This window comes from Cricetulus griseus, chromosome 6 (genome assembly GCF_003668045.3).
Source record: "Cricetulus griseus strain 17A/GY chromosome 6, alternate assembly CriGri-PICRH-1.0, whole genome shotgun sequence".
Classification (NCBI taxonomy): domain Eukaryota; kingdom Metazoa; phylum Chordata; class Mammalia; order Rodentia; family Cricetidae; genus Cricetulus; species Cricetulus griseus.
This window is the reverse complement of record NC_048599.1, coordinates 85,764,657-85,780,115: the sequence shown is the minus strand read 5'-3', so window position 1 is coordinate 85,780,115 and position 15,459 is coordinate 85,764,657. Positions and strand designations below refer to the sequence as shown.

General features: G+C 39.8%; 1 protein-coding gene across 11 annotated transcripts in view; it reads left to right on the top strand.

Annotated features, from left to right (window-relative positions):
- The window catches only part of Celf1 (CUGBP Elav-like family member 1), a 77,167-nt gene that overhangs the window by 48,075 nt on the left and 13,633 nt on the right, over window positions 1-15,459 (top strand). For 6 of the 11 annotated variants that reach the window (XM_027422591.2, XM_027422596.2, XM_027422590.2 and 3 more), the window contains 7 exons: window positions 6,359-6,546; window positions 9,344-9,426; window positions 9,766-9,814; window positions 10,559-10,696; window positions 12,500-12,634; window positions 13,490-13,569; window positions 14,450-14,611. In XM_027422591.2, the coding sequence (XP_027278392.1) occupies window positions 6,369-6,546; window positions 9,344-9,426; window positions 9,766-9,814; window positions 10,559-10,696; window positions 12,500-12,634; window positions 13,490-13,569; window positions 14,450-14,611 (825 nt within the window). In that variant the 5' untranslated portion in view covers window positions 6,359-6,368. The remainder of the gene's footprint in view (window positions 1-6,358; window positions 6,547-9,343; window positions 9,427-9,765; window positions 9,815-10,558; window positions 10,697-12,499; window positions 12,635-13,489; window positions 13,570-14,449; window positions 14,612-15,459) is intronic. The other 5 variants (XM_027422598.2, XM_027422595.2, XM_027422594.2 and 2 more) reach the window with 2 other exon arrangements.

Sequence of the window (15,459 nt, the reverse complement as noted above, 5' to 3'; positions counted from 1 at the left end):
TAGCCACCCCACCCCCACCCCTCGTTTTTTTTTGTTTTTTTTTTTTTTTTTTTTTTTTCTCTTTTGAGACAGTATCACATCAGGTGGTCTTGACTGCCTGAAACATCAGAGATCTGCCTGCCTCCCTGGTGCTTGGATTAAAGGCGTGCTTCACCACCATACCTAGCAAGATAGAATTTTTATATTTGCCAAGTGATTTGTTGAGTGTGTAGTTTTCACTTGTTTAGTAGTATTCTCCAAGGCAGATTATTGCTCAGTCTTTCATAGAACCAATATAATTGTGGTGTTGGTGTTGCTCTAACACCATGTTTCTTTGTTTTTGTTTGTTTGAGGGTGTTTTTTTTGGAGAGGAGTGGCTGGAGGGAGATAATTACAGACTAAAACCTTGACATTTTTCTCCAAACCTCAGGGAAGAAGAATGCTTCAAAATTAGATTATCATCTATGCTGTTAAAGGCTGTTGACTTAGAAACCTTTATTGATAGCTTTTTCTAGTACCTAGTAACAAGTCTCCCTTTATCCAAATTAAAATTATTTCCACACATAATGCACATTTTCTGTTTTGGTTTCACTAGAGAAATACCTAGAACATAGCATGGACTTCTTTTTCTAAGTCCTTGAAATTTGTATGCATTTCTCTTTCCCCTTTTCCATAGTATTTACATAGTCTGGGGAGACTTGTTGAGACTGGGTCATGGTTAAATTTACAATGTAATATGGGTTTATGCTTGCTAAAAAAGGTAGATGCATTAATGCCTGAAGATTATTTTCTGTTTATGTTATGAGCAAAAGGAAATAAACTAATAATGACAGGTAAGTGACAAAATGAATAATGAAAGCTTTTAAAAATTATTGCGGGCTCTGTGTGTATGCATGGTTGTGCTTGGCTGTGCAAGTGTGCTTTACCTACCTGTGTGGGTGCATGTGGAGGCCAGAGGTTGCTATTAAGATGCCTTTCTTTCCACCGTATTCTTAGAGAGAACATCTCTTGCTGAATCCAAAACTCATGTTTCAGCTAGACTGATTAGACTAGTGAACCTTGGAATCCATCTGTCTGTCTCCCAGTGCTGGGGTCATAGAACTGCTCCATCAAAAGTGCTCCACCATGCCCACCTTTTTACATGGGTATTGGTATTGAACTCAGGTCTCCATGCTTGTACAAGCACTTTAGTGACTGAGTCATTTCTTCAGCATCTACTCCCCGTCCCTCCTTATGCTGGGGATTGAAACCTGGTTTTCAACAGGCTGGACAAGTACTTTGCCTGGAGATATTAACCTCCAGGGAAATATACATTTATTTATTTACTTACCTACCTATCTACTTATCTGTCTATCCTTTTATCTATTTTGTGATGCTGGGAACCATGCCCAGTGCCTTAGGGATGCTAAGAGAGCACTAAACTCCATCTTTACCCTCAGGTGACTTTTTAATGCAGTGATTACCTACTTAAGGACAACATGCACAATGAATGTATATGTACAAGGAGAATGGAAGACTACTTACTGTTGCTCAACTCTTCACATCAATGACAGTTGAGAAAGTTTGAATCTACTTATTTTGAATATATATTTATTTATGTGGTTGCTTCTCTCAGGTTTTAAATTTCTAGCTGACACTATAAGTTTCCTTTTTAACTGTTTGAGTGAACTCCAAAAATTTTATTTTATTTATTTATTTTTTAAAAGATTTTATATTTATTTATTTATTTATTGTGTATACCGTCTTCTGCCTGAATGCCAGCAGAGGGCACCAGATCGCATTCAAGGTGGTTGTAAATCACCATGCGGTTGCTGGGAATTGAACTCGGGACCTCTGGAAGAACAGTCAGTGCTCTTAACCACTGAGCCATCTCTCCAGCCCCTCAAAATTTTATTTTTTAGGAAAATCTTTTTTATTTAGTATCGTGTAGACATGTATGTGAAGGTCAAAGGACAGCTTACAGAAATTGTTTTGGAGTGAATGCTGTCCTACATGTAGATTCCAGGGATTGGACTTGGGTTGCCTAGCTGGACTTCAAGTGCTTTTACCCTCTGAGCCAGCCCTCCTTCCCTCCCCCCCCAACCTCTCCCTCCCTCCCCCCCCCCTCTCTCTCTCACACACACACACACACACACACACACACACACACACACACACACACACACAAATTTTTTTAAAATAAATTTCTGTATACATGTATGTGTATAGGCAATGTGTGGTAGGAGCTTCTCTCTTACTATGTGAATTCTAGGGTTTGAACTTGAGTTGGTGTCAGGTGCTTTTATCTACTAAGCCATCTTATTGACTGAATTTAAAAGATATTTAATCAAATGAATTAACTTTTGGAGGCAGGATCTCACTGTGTACCTCTGGCTGGCCTGGAACTCAGAGATTGGTCTGCTTCTGCTTTCTTTCTCCTACTGAGTGCTGGGATTAAAGGCCTGTGTCTACCATGCTTGTGAAGGTTAGAGGACAGCTTGTGGGAGTAGGTCTCTCCTTCACTATGTGGGTCCTGAGGATCAGACTCAAGCTGTCTGGCTTGGCAACAAGGCTCTTCATCCACTGAGCCATATCATTGGCTTTTCTCCCCTATCATCCACCCACCCACCCACCCACCCATCCATCCATCCATCCATCCATCCATCCATTTTTTCCAGTCTCTAAAAAAAAAAATTCTAGTTAAGGCTGGAGAGATGGCTCAGTGGTTAACAGAATTTACTGCTCTTCCAGAGGACCTGATTTCAGTTCTTAGCACCTATATTTGTTGGCTTCCTGGAGCACCCACACACAGAACAGAAAATAAATCTTAACTTATGTATATAAATAAAAATAAAGCTTAATTTTTTCAAATTAGCAAAAATTTTGGGTTTTATTTTTATTTTGGCATTTTCAAACACATACAATTATATTTTATTCGTTATACTATGCTTTTGTTATTTACCAATGTATGCCATGTCTAACAGTGTGTTGACCTATATAAGTAAAGTGCCTAGTATTTATTATAAGTAGGAATGAGTCAGTAAATGATTGTAGCTCATGATCTGTATAGTTTGTTGACCCTGTCTGAAAATGTGAAATACTTAGGTTGTGCCTTTCAGAGTGGAGAACTGCTTTATGCTTCACTCCATTGAAAAATATAGTAAAAAATTATTTCCTTAAAAAAATTAGATGAGACCAATATGGCTAGGTAGTCGTGACACAAACCTTTAAATGCCAGCACTCAGGAGGCAGAGGTAGATGGATGCCTTTAGTTCAAGGGTAGCTTGGTCTACCAAGTAAGTTCCATTACAGCCAGGACTACAAAGAGAAATCCTATCGTGGAAATAATTTTAAAATGAGGCACAAACTTATTTGTTATTATTATCAATTTTAATAGATCTATAATGGGCTAATCCAATTTCTATGAAAATGGAATTCTAAAAGGTTAAGTTTGAAAGTTGCTTCTGATTTCTGGGCCCTGGTTCACATATCACAGACCTAGACAATTCTTAGGGTTTCTGAGTTGGTATTCAAAAGGGAAAGGTTGGTTTTTGGAGGGTATGGTCTTGAAGAAATAGAGATTTTGAAGCTGGTGGTAAAGGCCCATAGTCTCAGGCACTAGGGAGAGAGAGTCAGGAGAAATACACATGGTCTTAGACGACCCCTGTGAAAGGGTTGTGTGTGTACACACGCGCACGCACACAGACACACACACACAGACACACACCCCTGAAGTCCTGACTCACAGGTTGAGAACCACTGTATTACTGAGTAAGTTCAAGGCTATCCTGGGCAACTTAGTGTGAGACTGTCTCAAAGTAAAAAAGAAGGCATATAGTACAGTGACATAGTTCTTGCCTAGAATCCTGAGTTTCTGCCAGTTTTAATAAGTTGTAATTTGTGTGTATTAACCATGCCTTTTGCTTCTAACTGAATTGGTGATGTAAAGTTAGAAAAGGCATGTACATGTGGGAGGAAAGGACCAGCCCATGCAGTTGGCTTCTAATGTAATACAAATGCCTCTGCAGAAAGAGCTATTAGCTTATTATTAAAACATATCCTGACTACCACTGAGGTTCCGTTACTCTTTTCTGGAATACAAACATGAGAGATTAGCAACATTTTAATAAAATGCTACTGAAACCGATAAAGTTATTAGGGTCATGTTGTAAGAAATGTCTCCTATTGTTTCACTACTCAATGGTACCTTCTATTTTTAATCATGGAAGCCTGGTTTCTGTTGAGACAGTAAGGTTAAAATGCTAAAAATTATATTTTTATAATGACCTGACATATTCCTTCCTTCCACTCCCTCTTGTCCTTTTCTTTCTTTGTGTAGCCCTAGCTTTTATTGAACTCAGGATTTTTCCTCAGCCTCCCTAGTGCTGGAATACAGGTGTATACCACCATTCTGTACCCACAGCTTTAAATTAACAGTGTATTCCAAAGTAGGTTTTCAGCATGCATGTGGTGTGTGTGTATATCCACATATGGATATGTGGAGGCCAGAGAGTGTCTTCTCTATCACTCTTTACTTCATGTTTTTATTTTCCAATTTAATTAATTGATTGGTTGAGGCAGGGTCTTACTATATAGCCCTGACAGACCAGAAAACATCCTATGTAGATCAGGTTGACCTCTATCTCCCAAGGGCTGGCATTAAAGGAATCCCTGGCTATTATTAATATTATTATTTTGAGACAGTCTCTCTCTCTCTCTCTGAACCTATAGCTTGTCAATTAGGTTAAGCTTGGCCAGGCAAGTCACCCTGCAGGAGCCTCCTGTCTATTCGCAGTGTTGTTGTGCCAGGGCTTTTCTGTGGATACTGAATATTCAAACTCCATCCTTGTGCTTTTATTTTTCCTCTGAGTCATCTCCCTATTTGCTCCCAAGATAACTTTTTAAGAGGATAGCTTGACCAGGTGGTGGTGGTGTTGCACACATTTAATCCCAGTACTTGAGAGGTAGAGGCAGGCTGACCTTGAACTTGAGGCAGTCCTTCTGCATCTCAAATGCTGGAATTACAAGTATGCACACCACACCTGACTCACACATAATGTGTTAGTATTCTCCCAATAACTACTTAATGCTAGATTCTGTAGAAATATGTAAAATACCCTCTGTGGTTCAGTTACAAAAGATTTCTAAAGTAAAGCATAGAGGTAAATTACTTTCATAGATTCAGCATTCCTTGATAGTCTTTGAGAATTTAAGTTATTAGGTTTGAGTGTTAATTTTGTTTTTGTTTTTCAAGACAGGGTTTCTCTGTGTAGCTTTGGAGCCTATCCTGGCCCTCACTTTGGAGACCAGGCTGGGCTCAAACTCACAGAGATCTGCCTGCCTGTGCCTCCCGAGTGCTGGGATTAAAGGCGTGCCTCACCAACGCCCGGCCGAGTGTTAAATTTTAAGTGAAGATCTTGAAATAGTGGGAAAGGCTTGGAAATGGATGGTACCTACTGAAGAAATGGTTGTGATGCAAGAATGCCCTTAAGTTCTTAACAGTTCACAGGATAGGAATACGGGTATGGGTATTAAAGTACGAGTGTTAGGTGTGATAGGATTGGAAGATTTTGTAGAATTTGAAATGATGTGGGGGGAATCCAATGCAAAGTCTCAGAGAAACAGCAAGTACTGGTTACATACTTTAGAACAATAACCAGGAACTTACATCACAGTCATTTTTGTCAGTTTAATAAGAGGTAAAGCTAACTTAAAAAGCACTGTTTGAGACAGCACCCTTTAAAGCTAGTATTCTGGTAGTTTGGATTTTAGAAATTAAGTGCATCTGTTTTGACATCTGCTAAAAAGATACTGTCTTTATGTTAAAGAGTCCTGACTCTTACCTGTAATCATTAATCCTTTGTTACTATACAGACATTTTAGAGTCTTTATTAGGCCGATAAAATGACTCAGCAGATAAAGTACTTGCTCTACAAGCTTGACAATAAGGATTCAATCCCCAGAACCCACATAAAAGTGAATGGACAGAACTGACTCGGAAAAATGGTCCTCCAAACTCTGCTCATAATGCTGTAGCATATGAATAGCCATATTGCACACACAAATAATAAAATTTAAGAAGGGATTTGTTCAGCTGTACTCAAATATTATTAAAACTTGATCTATCTTTGAGATCTTCACTTTGTTAAGTTCTGAGAATTTTTATATTAGGGCGTAAGTGGCATTGTCAATTTTTTTTAAAACTCCATATGTCTTAATCAGAATGTTGAATTTAGTTTGATACCCAGTAGAGTAGACAGACTAGAATTCAGGTAAATTAAGTAGAGGTAGTGAATGAAGTAGATTTTCTCCTATGTTTTCAGAAAGTACTTGAAAATCTTTACAAAAATAATAACCTTTCTGGTACACTATATATAATCTCCCCCTTTATCTCATGCAGCTCAAAGAAAATGAACGGCACCCTGGACCACCCAGACCAACCAGATCTTGATGCTATCAAGATGTTTGTGGGCCAGGTTCCCAGGACCTGGTCTGAGAAGGACTTGAGGGAACTTTTTGAGCAGTATGGTGCTGTCTATGAAATCAACATCCTAAGGGATAGGAGCCAAAACCCTCCTCAGAGCAAAGGTGAGGTGTTTTATTTTATTTTTTTAATTATGGTTCATTTATATGGAGGTCAGAGGACAAGTTGAAATACTAGATTCACTCCATTATGTGAATCCCAGGCATTGAACTCATAGGTTAGATTAGGTAGGAGTGCCTTTACAACATGCATGCTGGACAGGGTTTTGGGGTACTTTAACACAGTGCAAATAATTGTTTTGTTTTGTTTTTCTAATTTGTTTTGTTTTGAGACAGGGTCTTTCTGTGTTAGCTCTAGCTGTCCTGGAACTTCCTATGTAGACCAGGCTGGCCTTGAACTCAAGAGCTCTTGCCTCTGCTTCAGTGCTAGGATTAAAGGCTTGTGCCACACACAGCTGGGTTATATTTTTAATTCCTACATTATACTATGCATTCTATCTCTGGTTGTCAGGGTATTTCTGTGGCTATGTGGGGGAAGGTGTCCTTTTATATCAGCTATATTTTCGAGTCCAGCATATTAATGGCTTAAAAATAAAATATTAAGGTGACCACATGAGAATTTGTAACATGTGCCTGGGCAGTCCTGTGTAAGTGCTCTCAGAGCTATGTGTCTCATTTGATCTAGGAATTGAATGCTTAAAATAGTAAGTAACTAGTCACATGAGGTTTTTGGCTAGAGTAAACTGATCTATAGAAGCCCTTACAGGATAGTCAGTCAACTGAGTAGGGCTTATTTTAGGCAGTAGCCTAAAATTTAGGCTTATTTGTTGGCGGTAGCCTACAAAATGGATAGGGAAAGAAAGGATAGGCTCTTCCAGGGATCACAGCAACATATACATTTCAGGAGACTAATATTAAGTGGCAACATTAGCTTTGCTTGTACACAAACATACTCTTATTTTCCAAATGGTCAATTTTAGATTGACTCTTTGTTAAAGTTGTTCTCCAGTAAAGATGTGAGGAGTATGGTTGTCATTTGTGCACAAGTTAATGAGTTAGGTTCTAAAGACAGAATGAATTTTCTACACATGGAATAGCTAATCAAAAATAAAAGTTGTAGTTTCTGGAAATGTCTGGTTATACAACATTAATTTAAAATCCTAAGTGTTGCATAATATTGAGAGAAAACTATTGTATTTCATGAGAATATACAAGTATCAGAACACTGAAGCCCAAAATCTTTTTTAAGACCTATTTTTAATACAGATACTAAACAAAGTACAAGATCTTCAAGTGCTGTAAGGAGCAGAATTATCTGATGAGAATAAGGAATTCTCCAAGTATAGATTCTAAGTTCTTCAGTAATTTTATAATTTAATAAGTGATAATTAAAGCATATGGTCAAAAACTAGCTATGAGATGCTGGAGAGACGGTACAGCAGTTAAGAGCACTGATTGCTATTTTAGAAGATCCAGGTTCAATTCTCACCATCCACACAGTGGCTCACAAAAGGCTATAAGTCCAGTCCTAAGCTGGCCTCTTCAGCATCAGGCCCTTATGGTACACAGACAAAACACCCATATATATAAAATAAAATAATAAAACAATTTTAAGCTGGGCGGCGGCGGTGGTGGCACACTCCTTTAATTTCAGCACTCAGGAGCAGAGACAGGCAGATCTCTGTGAGTTCGAGTCCAGCCTAGTCTACAAAGCTACACGGAGAAACCCTGTCTCCAAAAAATAAAACACCACAAATTAATTAATTAATTAATTAATTAATTAATTGAAGTACTGACTATGATATTGGGAGTGGTTTGTTCTCAGCAAGCAGAGAGAAAAGGGGTTCCCAAGAAACCAGGCTGCCAGAATAGAGACTATGTAGCTAGGTCTTGTTCCTCAGCATACTACCTAGTTTATGGTAGGATTAGTTAAATGGAATGGCACATAACATTTGTAAAGCTAGCATTGTAGCCAGGCATGGTTGTGTAGACTGTAATCTCAGCTCGCAGAACATGGAGGCGGGAGTTCAAGGACATCCTTAGCTAACATACCAAATCCAAAGCCAGCCTGTGCTAAATGAGATTTTTTTTGACTCAAGGGGTTTGTTTTTTTTAAAAACGGGGGAGTGGGGATTTCCCAGAGAAGTTACAGAAGCAAAAGAGGACTTCTGATGATTACAAGGACTCTAGAGATACAACCCAGAGCTAGAATAGGCTAGAGCAATAAAGGTGCTTAAAAATAGCATGCCTGGACTGGAGAGATGGCTCAGAGGTTAGGAGCTCTGACTGCTCTTCCAGAGAGGTCCTGAGTTCAATTCCCAGCAACCACATGGTGGCTCACAACCATCTATAATGAGATCTGGTGCACTCATCTGGTGTGCAGATATACATGGAAGCAGACTGTTGCATACATAATAAATAAATTTAAAAAAAAAAGAACATTTAAAAAAAAAATAGCATGCCCCTTGGCCCTTATGGGAGGCAGGTGGATCTGAGTTTGAGGCCAGCCTGGTCTACAGAGTGAGTTCTAGGATAGCCAAGGCTACACAGAGACCCTGCCTCGAAAAACAAAACAAAAAAGGTAAAACCCTTGTCCTCCTACTCCAGTTTTGGTTTTTCAAGACAGGTTTCTCTGTGGCTTTGGAGGCTGTCCTGGAACTAACTCCTGTAGACCAGACTGGTCTCAAACACACAGAGATCCGCCTGCCTCTGCCTCCCCAGTCCTGGGATTAAAGACGTCTGCCACCACTGCCCAGCCTCTTTTTTTTTTTTTTTTTCCTGCTCCAGTTTTAATAAACTCATTCCTCTCTTGAAGTTCTGCAGCAGTGTAGGAATAGAAATGTTCTAGGAATTATCTGTTTTCAAGGCATTGATTTGATTTTGTAAAATCTTGTTTATTCAGGGTGCTGTTTTGTTACATTTTACACCCGCAAAGCTGCTTTAGAAGCTCAGAATGCTCTTCACAACATGAAGGTTCTCCCTGGGGTAAGAGGCTCTTATAAGTAAAAATGGCATTGTTTCTGTTTTTATGCATGGGACATGCTTATATATGGCAAGTACATAGTGGAAAGCATTTTGAAAATAGACTATGAGGGGACAATTTCAAAGAAATTACACCAAAAGTTGTCCTTGTTGCCAAGTCTTATGTATTTTAACTTTATGAGTCAGTCACATTCTGTCTAATATTTTGTAAGTAAAATAACTGGGCAGCCATGATATCAGAGAATTCTAAAGGCCGTTGTTTTGATATGCCCTTTAGAGTCTATATATTTTTGAAAGCCATTCATGGGTTTCGAGAATAATACCAGTGGGTTTGCTTTTCAGATGCATCACCCTATACAGATGAAACCTGCTGACAGTGAAAAGAACAACGGTAAGCAAGCAGCACATCAGGGTCTGCTCTGCATGAGATTTTTGTATTCCTTCCTTCCTTCCTTCCTTCCTTCCTTCCTTCCTTCCTTCCTTCTTTCTTTCTTTCTTTCTTTCTTTCTTTCTTTCTTTCTTTCTTTCTTTCTTTCTTTCTTTCTTTCTTCTTTTTGCTTTGCTATTCTTAGGATATTTGTGCTGAATTGTGCTATAAGAGTTTCCTTTGGTGGCACTCGCCTTTAATCCCAGCACTCGGGAGGCAGAGGCAGGCGGATCTCTGTGAGTTCTAGGCCAGCCTGGTTTCCAGAGTGAGTGCCAGGATAGGCTCCAAAGCTACACAGAGAAACCCTGTCTCGGGGAAAGAAAAAAAAAAGTTTCCTTTGAGCTGGGTGGTGATGGTGGCACACACCTTGAATCCCAGCTCTTGGGAAGCAGATGCAGGTGGATCTCTGAGTTGAAGGCCAGCCTGTGCAGAGAGCAAGTTCCAGGACAGTCAGGGCTTTTGTTACATGAAAAACAAAACAACAGCAAGTATCCTTTGTTGAAATTTTGACAACTAGTGAGAGAAATAGAGTTAACAGAAATAATACATACTAGGATGAATTAGCCAGGTGTGGGAGTATACAGTGTAGTTTCAAGCATTTACGTGCTTGAGGCCAGCTTAACCACATGAGACCATATCTCAAAAACTGTCATATCCACAAACAGAAAACCTAGAATGTTCTTGATAAGTATACTTTCTTATGGACAGGGTTAAGGAGGAAAGTGGACCATCTGGAAAGGAGACCTGCTAGTGCTTTAGGACAGACTTTCCTGAGCTCAGTAGGGACAAGGCCACGATCAGTGCAGTTGCCAAGATACTGCAGCCCAGCAGCAAGCTATGACCCAGGTACTTTTGGAGCTGGGGATGAACTCAGACTTAAAGTGTCATCTGTAGAAGCAAAACATAATGGCAGCCAAAGAAATTGAAGTTGGTAGTGCTCAGAAAGCTACAAATAATCTTTGTTTCACCCCCACAACTGAAGAAACTCTTGGAGAAAATGCAAGTCTGACTACTAGTTCATGATCTGAACAAAAAGATCAGCAGGAAACTCAGAGGAGAATTTGCCCCAAAACAGCTAGGAAAAAGATGTGTAGAAACAGGCAGACCTTCTCACAGGCTATACTACTGATAGCTATGTTTGGTGCCATTCTTGAGGACTTGGTCTTCCTCAGTGAAATTGTGGGGATTTATGCAGGTTTCTCAGTAGAATCCACTTAAAATTGGATGGCTGCTGACTCATAAAGGTTTACTTAGACAGAATGCAACAGAACAATGCTGTGTGAAAAGCTCAGAGGCTAGAATGTTAGTTTTGAATTCTCAAGAGTTTCATTTAGAAATACAAATGACCCAGCACTCAGGAAACATGAAGGAGGATCTCTGTGAGTTTAAAGCCAGCCTAGTCTATATAACAAGTTCCAGGATGCCAGGGCTATGTAGAGAGACCCTGTTCCAAAGGAGGGGGGGGGGTCGGGTAGACCAAAAGCCATTCACGGTTTAAGAGAAATTTTAAGTAAGTTAAGTAAAATTTAAAATGTTGGAAAAGGAAAGTAGAAAGTTTGTAATAAAGAGTCTTCTGTTCCCTGGTCATATCAAGTGTGAAAACCTTTTCCTGGTTTTGCTAGAAAAAGCAAACATGCTAAGTATATGGCAAGATGCCACAAACGTGCGTTTTATACCTACAAGATTAGCCTTTGTGGTAACCTTGCTATCTATTAATCAAACAGATTGGTGAAATAACTTGAACAGGAATATAAATTCTCCACATTTTATGCAAATGCTTCCAAATATGTATAATTTTTAAGTTATCATGGTTATGCTGTTATATAATTGATAATACAATTTTTATACCATTGATGTAAAATTATGGGAAGAAGAAAAGTGTCTTAGAATCTGTGAGATGAAGGCTGGAGAGATGGCTCAGTGATTGGGAACACTGACTCCTCTTCAAGGGGACCCAGGTTCAGTTCCTAGCACCCACATGGCAGCGCACAGCACCTGTCTGTAGCTGGAGTTCCAAGGAATCTGAAACCTTCAACCAGTGGACATAAAATAAAGTTAAATAAATTATTTAAAAGGGAGGGGGCGTGTACTGGAGAACTAGCTCAGTGTTAAGAGCAGTGGCTTATCTTCCAGAGGTCCTAAGTTCAATTTCCAGCACCGCACGGTGGTGACTCACAACCATCTATAATAAGATCTGGTGTCCTCTTCTGGCTGCAGGCATACATGCAAACAGAACACTGTGTGCATAATAAATAAATCTTTAACAGGAAACACAGGAAAAAAGGAATCTGTGAGATGGGCTGGGTGATGGTGATGCGTGCATTTAATTCCAGCATTTGGAAGGCAGAAGCAGGCAGATCTCTGAGTTCAAGTTTGAGCCCAGCCTAGTCTACAGAGCGATTTCCAGAACAGCCAGGGAGGGAGGGAGGGAGGGAGGGAGGGAGGGAGGAGAGAGAGAGAGAGAGAGAGAGAGAGAGAGAGAGAGAGAGAGAGAGAGAGAGAGAGAGAGAGAGAGAACCTCTCGAAAAAGAATCTGTGAAATGGATCATATGATACACAGCCAGGATTCAAACCCTTTGGCTCTTGGCTATATATACTACACTGCTTTTTAGTGATAATGTCCAAGACTTTTGTGTTTTACTCTTTTAGCTGTGGAAGACAGGAAGCTGTTTATTGGTATGATTTCCAAGAAGTGTACTGAAAATGACATCCGAGTCATGTTCTCTTCATTTGGACAGATTGAAGAATGCCGGATATTGCGGGGACCTGATGGCTTGAGCCGAGGTGGTACATTTTTATAGCTTTTAAAAAAGATGCTTGTCTTTAATTGCAGTCTCTTATTTAACAGGACTAGTGGAAGACAGATAGATGAAGCCACCATAAATAAGAGGTTGGGCCTGCTACCTCTTGCTGTACACCTGATCTTGTCATTCCTCTCGCTAGCTGATCCCTTTTGTTTTCCTTCCTTCCTTCCTTCCTTCCTTCCTTCCTTCCTTCCTTCCTTCCTTCCTTCCTTCCTTCCTTCCCTCCTTCCTCTCTCTCTCTCTCTCTCTCTCTCTCTCTCTCTCTCTCTCTCTCTCTCTCTCCCTTCCTTTCTTCCATCCTTTCTTTTTCTTTTTCTTCTTCTTCTTCTCTTTGTTGTTTTTCCAGACAGGGTTTTTCTCTGTAGCCCTGGATGTGTCCTGGAACTTGCTTTGTAGACCAGGGTGGCCTCGAACTCACAGAGATCCATCTGCCTCTGCCTGGTACTGGGATCAAAGGTATGCGCCACCATGCCTTACCAGTTGATCCCTTTTGTGTTTTGCCAGTCCTGCTTAAGAAGTTCTGTCTCCTTAATTTCTCTTGATTGCTGGGGATCTTGATGTCCACATACAACCATTTTCCCCTCACATTTGCTTTTTAGCAGAAGTGGGACTCTTTGCTTCTCCCTCAATCAGTCATTCCTCCTATTTGCAGTTCCTTGGTAGCTCATGGTACCATCATGACCATTCTATCTATTGTATCAACTTGTGAAACCATAAAAAGTAGGATCACTTGTATTGCTAACATGGTAGTTAGCACACAGTAAGTTAGATGTTTAGTTAATGTCTGACAGATAAATCTCTAAACAAATGAATATTGATTATCTTTCCTTACTAGGTTGTGCATTTGTGACTTTTACAACAAGAACGATGGCACAGACAGCTATCAAAGCAATGCACCAAGCACAAACCATGGAGGTAAGGAGCAGACAGGTGGAAGAGGAAAAAAATCCCTTGCCAGGAAAATCCTTTGCCTGGCAGTGCTGGGATAGCTACCTATCAAAATCTAGCAGCATGTACAACACCAGATCATCCTGAAACTTAACATAGTCTACCTTAAGGTCTGAAATAGTAAGTTTAAAATGATGGAGCTCAAGTGGTTTAGAGTACCTCATGATCTTGCAGAGGACTTGTGTTTGATTCCCAGCATCCACATGGTGGCTCACACCATCTGTAACTACAGTTCTAGGGGATTCAATACCATCTTCTTGCCTCCTTGGGACCATAAATGCATGTGGTGCCCATACATACAAGTAGGGAAAACACTCATGCATATAGAATAAGTAATAACTCTTTAAATAAACAGCTAACATCTTTGAGTTAGATACAATGAATACTTATAGACCCAGTGATTCAGGCTAAGACAGGAGGAGCACTTGAACCCAGTAGTTAAGAACCAACTTCGCAACATAGTAAGACCTCCCTGTTTTAAAAATAATAAACAGAAAATGATTATTAGAAATAGTCTTTTGCCACTACTTTCTATCAAAAAAGCCATTTAGGGGCGGTGGAAATTAGAATGCAGCTTTCGTATAAACAAAAAGGATGGTTTCCTTCTCCAGCCCAGGAGGAAGTTTTGTTGTTGTTTTAAATTCTGTGTTCCTGTGTATTCCTATTCATCCACAGTATAGATGCAGAAATCAGGGCAATTTGTAAGGGTCGGTCTTCCCTTTCCACTCTGTGGGCTTCAGGGATCCAACTCAGGTCATCCAGCTTGCAATAAGCTCCTTTACTCACTGAACCATCTCCCTGGTCCCTAAAGAAGGAATTTGACCCTTTGGTTTTGATGTTTTCATAGGGTTGCTCATCCCCCATGGTGGTAAAATTTGCTGACACCCAGAAGGACAAAGAACAGAAGAGAATGGCCCAGCAGCTCCAGCAACAGATGCAACAGATCAGTGCAGCATCTGTGTGGGGAAACCTGGCTAGTCTGAACACTCTTGGGCCCCAGTACTTAGCAGTGAGTTGTGTGATTTGCTTTCTGCAGACTGTGCAAGCTCCCATCTGTTTCTTCTTCTGCTGTCTCTAGCTAACAAACAGTGGCATTTGCAACTTTGGGCATGTAGAGATTTTACGTAAAAATTTAAGCAGTGTCATTTAAGTCACGTCTTTCTCTTTTATGGTTTAATCTTGAGGCACTTGCTACAAGTAAAGTGAAATCGTGTTTGTTTGTTTATTATGTGTACAGTGTTCGGCACCAAATCTCATTACATATGGTTGTGAGCCATCTTGTGGTTGCTGGGAATTGAACTCAGGACCTTTGGAAGAGCAGGCTCTTAACCGCTGAGCTATCTCTCCAGCCCGAAATCGTGGTTTTAATTTGAAGATTATAAATGTCTTGTGTTTCCCTGCTTCAAGGAAATGCTTAGGAAAATCTTTACTACTCAGCATCATTTTTTATATCTCTTTCTACAAGATGTGATGAGCATTATCAAAATCTTTTTTATTTTGTTTTATTTTCAAGACAGGGTTTCTTTGTGTGACTCTGGCTGACCTGGAACTCCCTCTGTAGACCAAGCTGGCCTGAACTCACAAGAGATCCACCTGCCTCTGTCTCCAGAGTGCTGGAATTAAAGGCATGCACCAACCACCACTGAGATTAAAATGAATACTATTAAATGAGAATTACAGGTTCATAATTGTTGCATTTGCCAAATTGTTAACAGGTTTCCTTTAATTGATTGTAAGACTTTGAGTCATACAATCTAAAAGAAGATCCAGCTCTAATCTATTATTTAGTTTATAATTAATAATAATCTCACAGGGATTATTAGAATTGTGAGGCACAAAGGAAAGGGCATCTTTGAG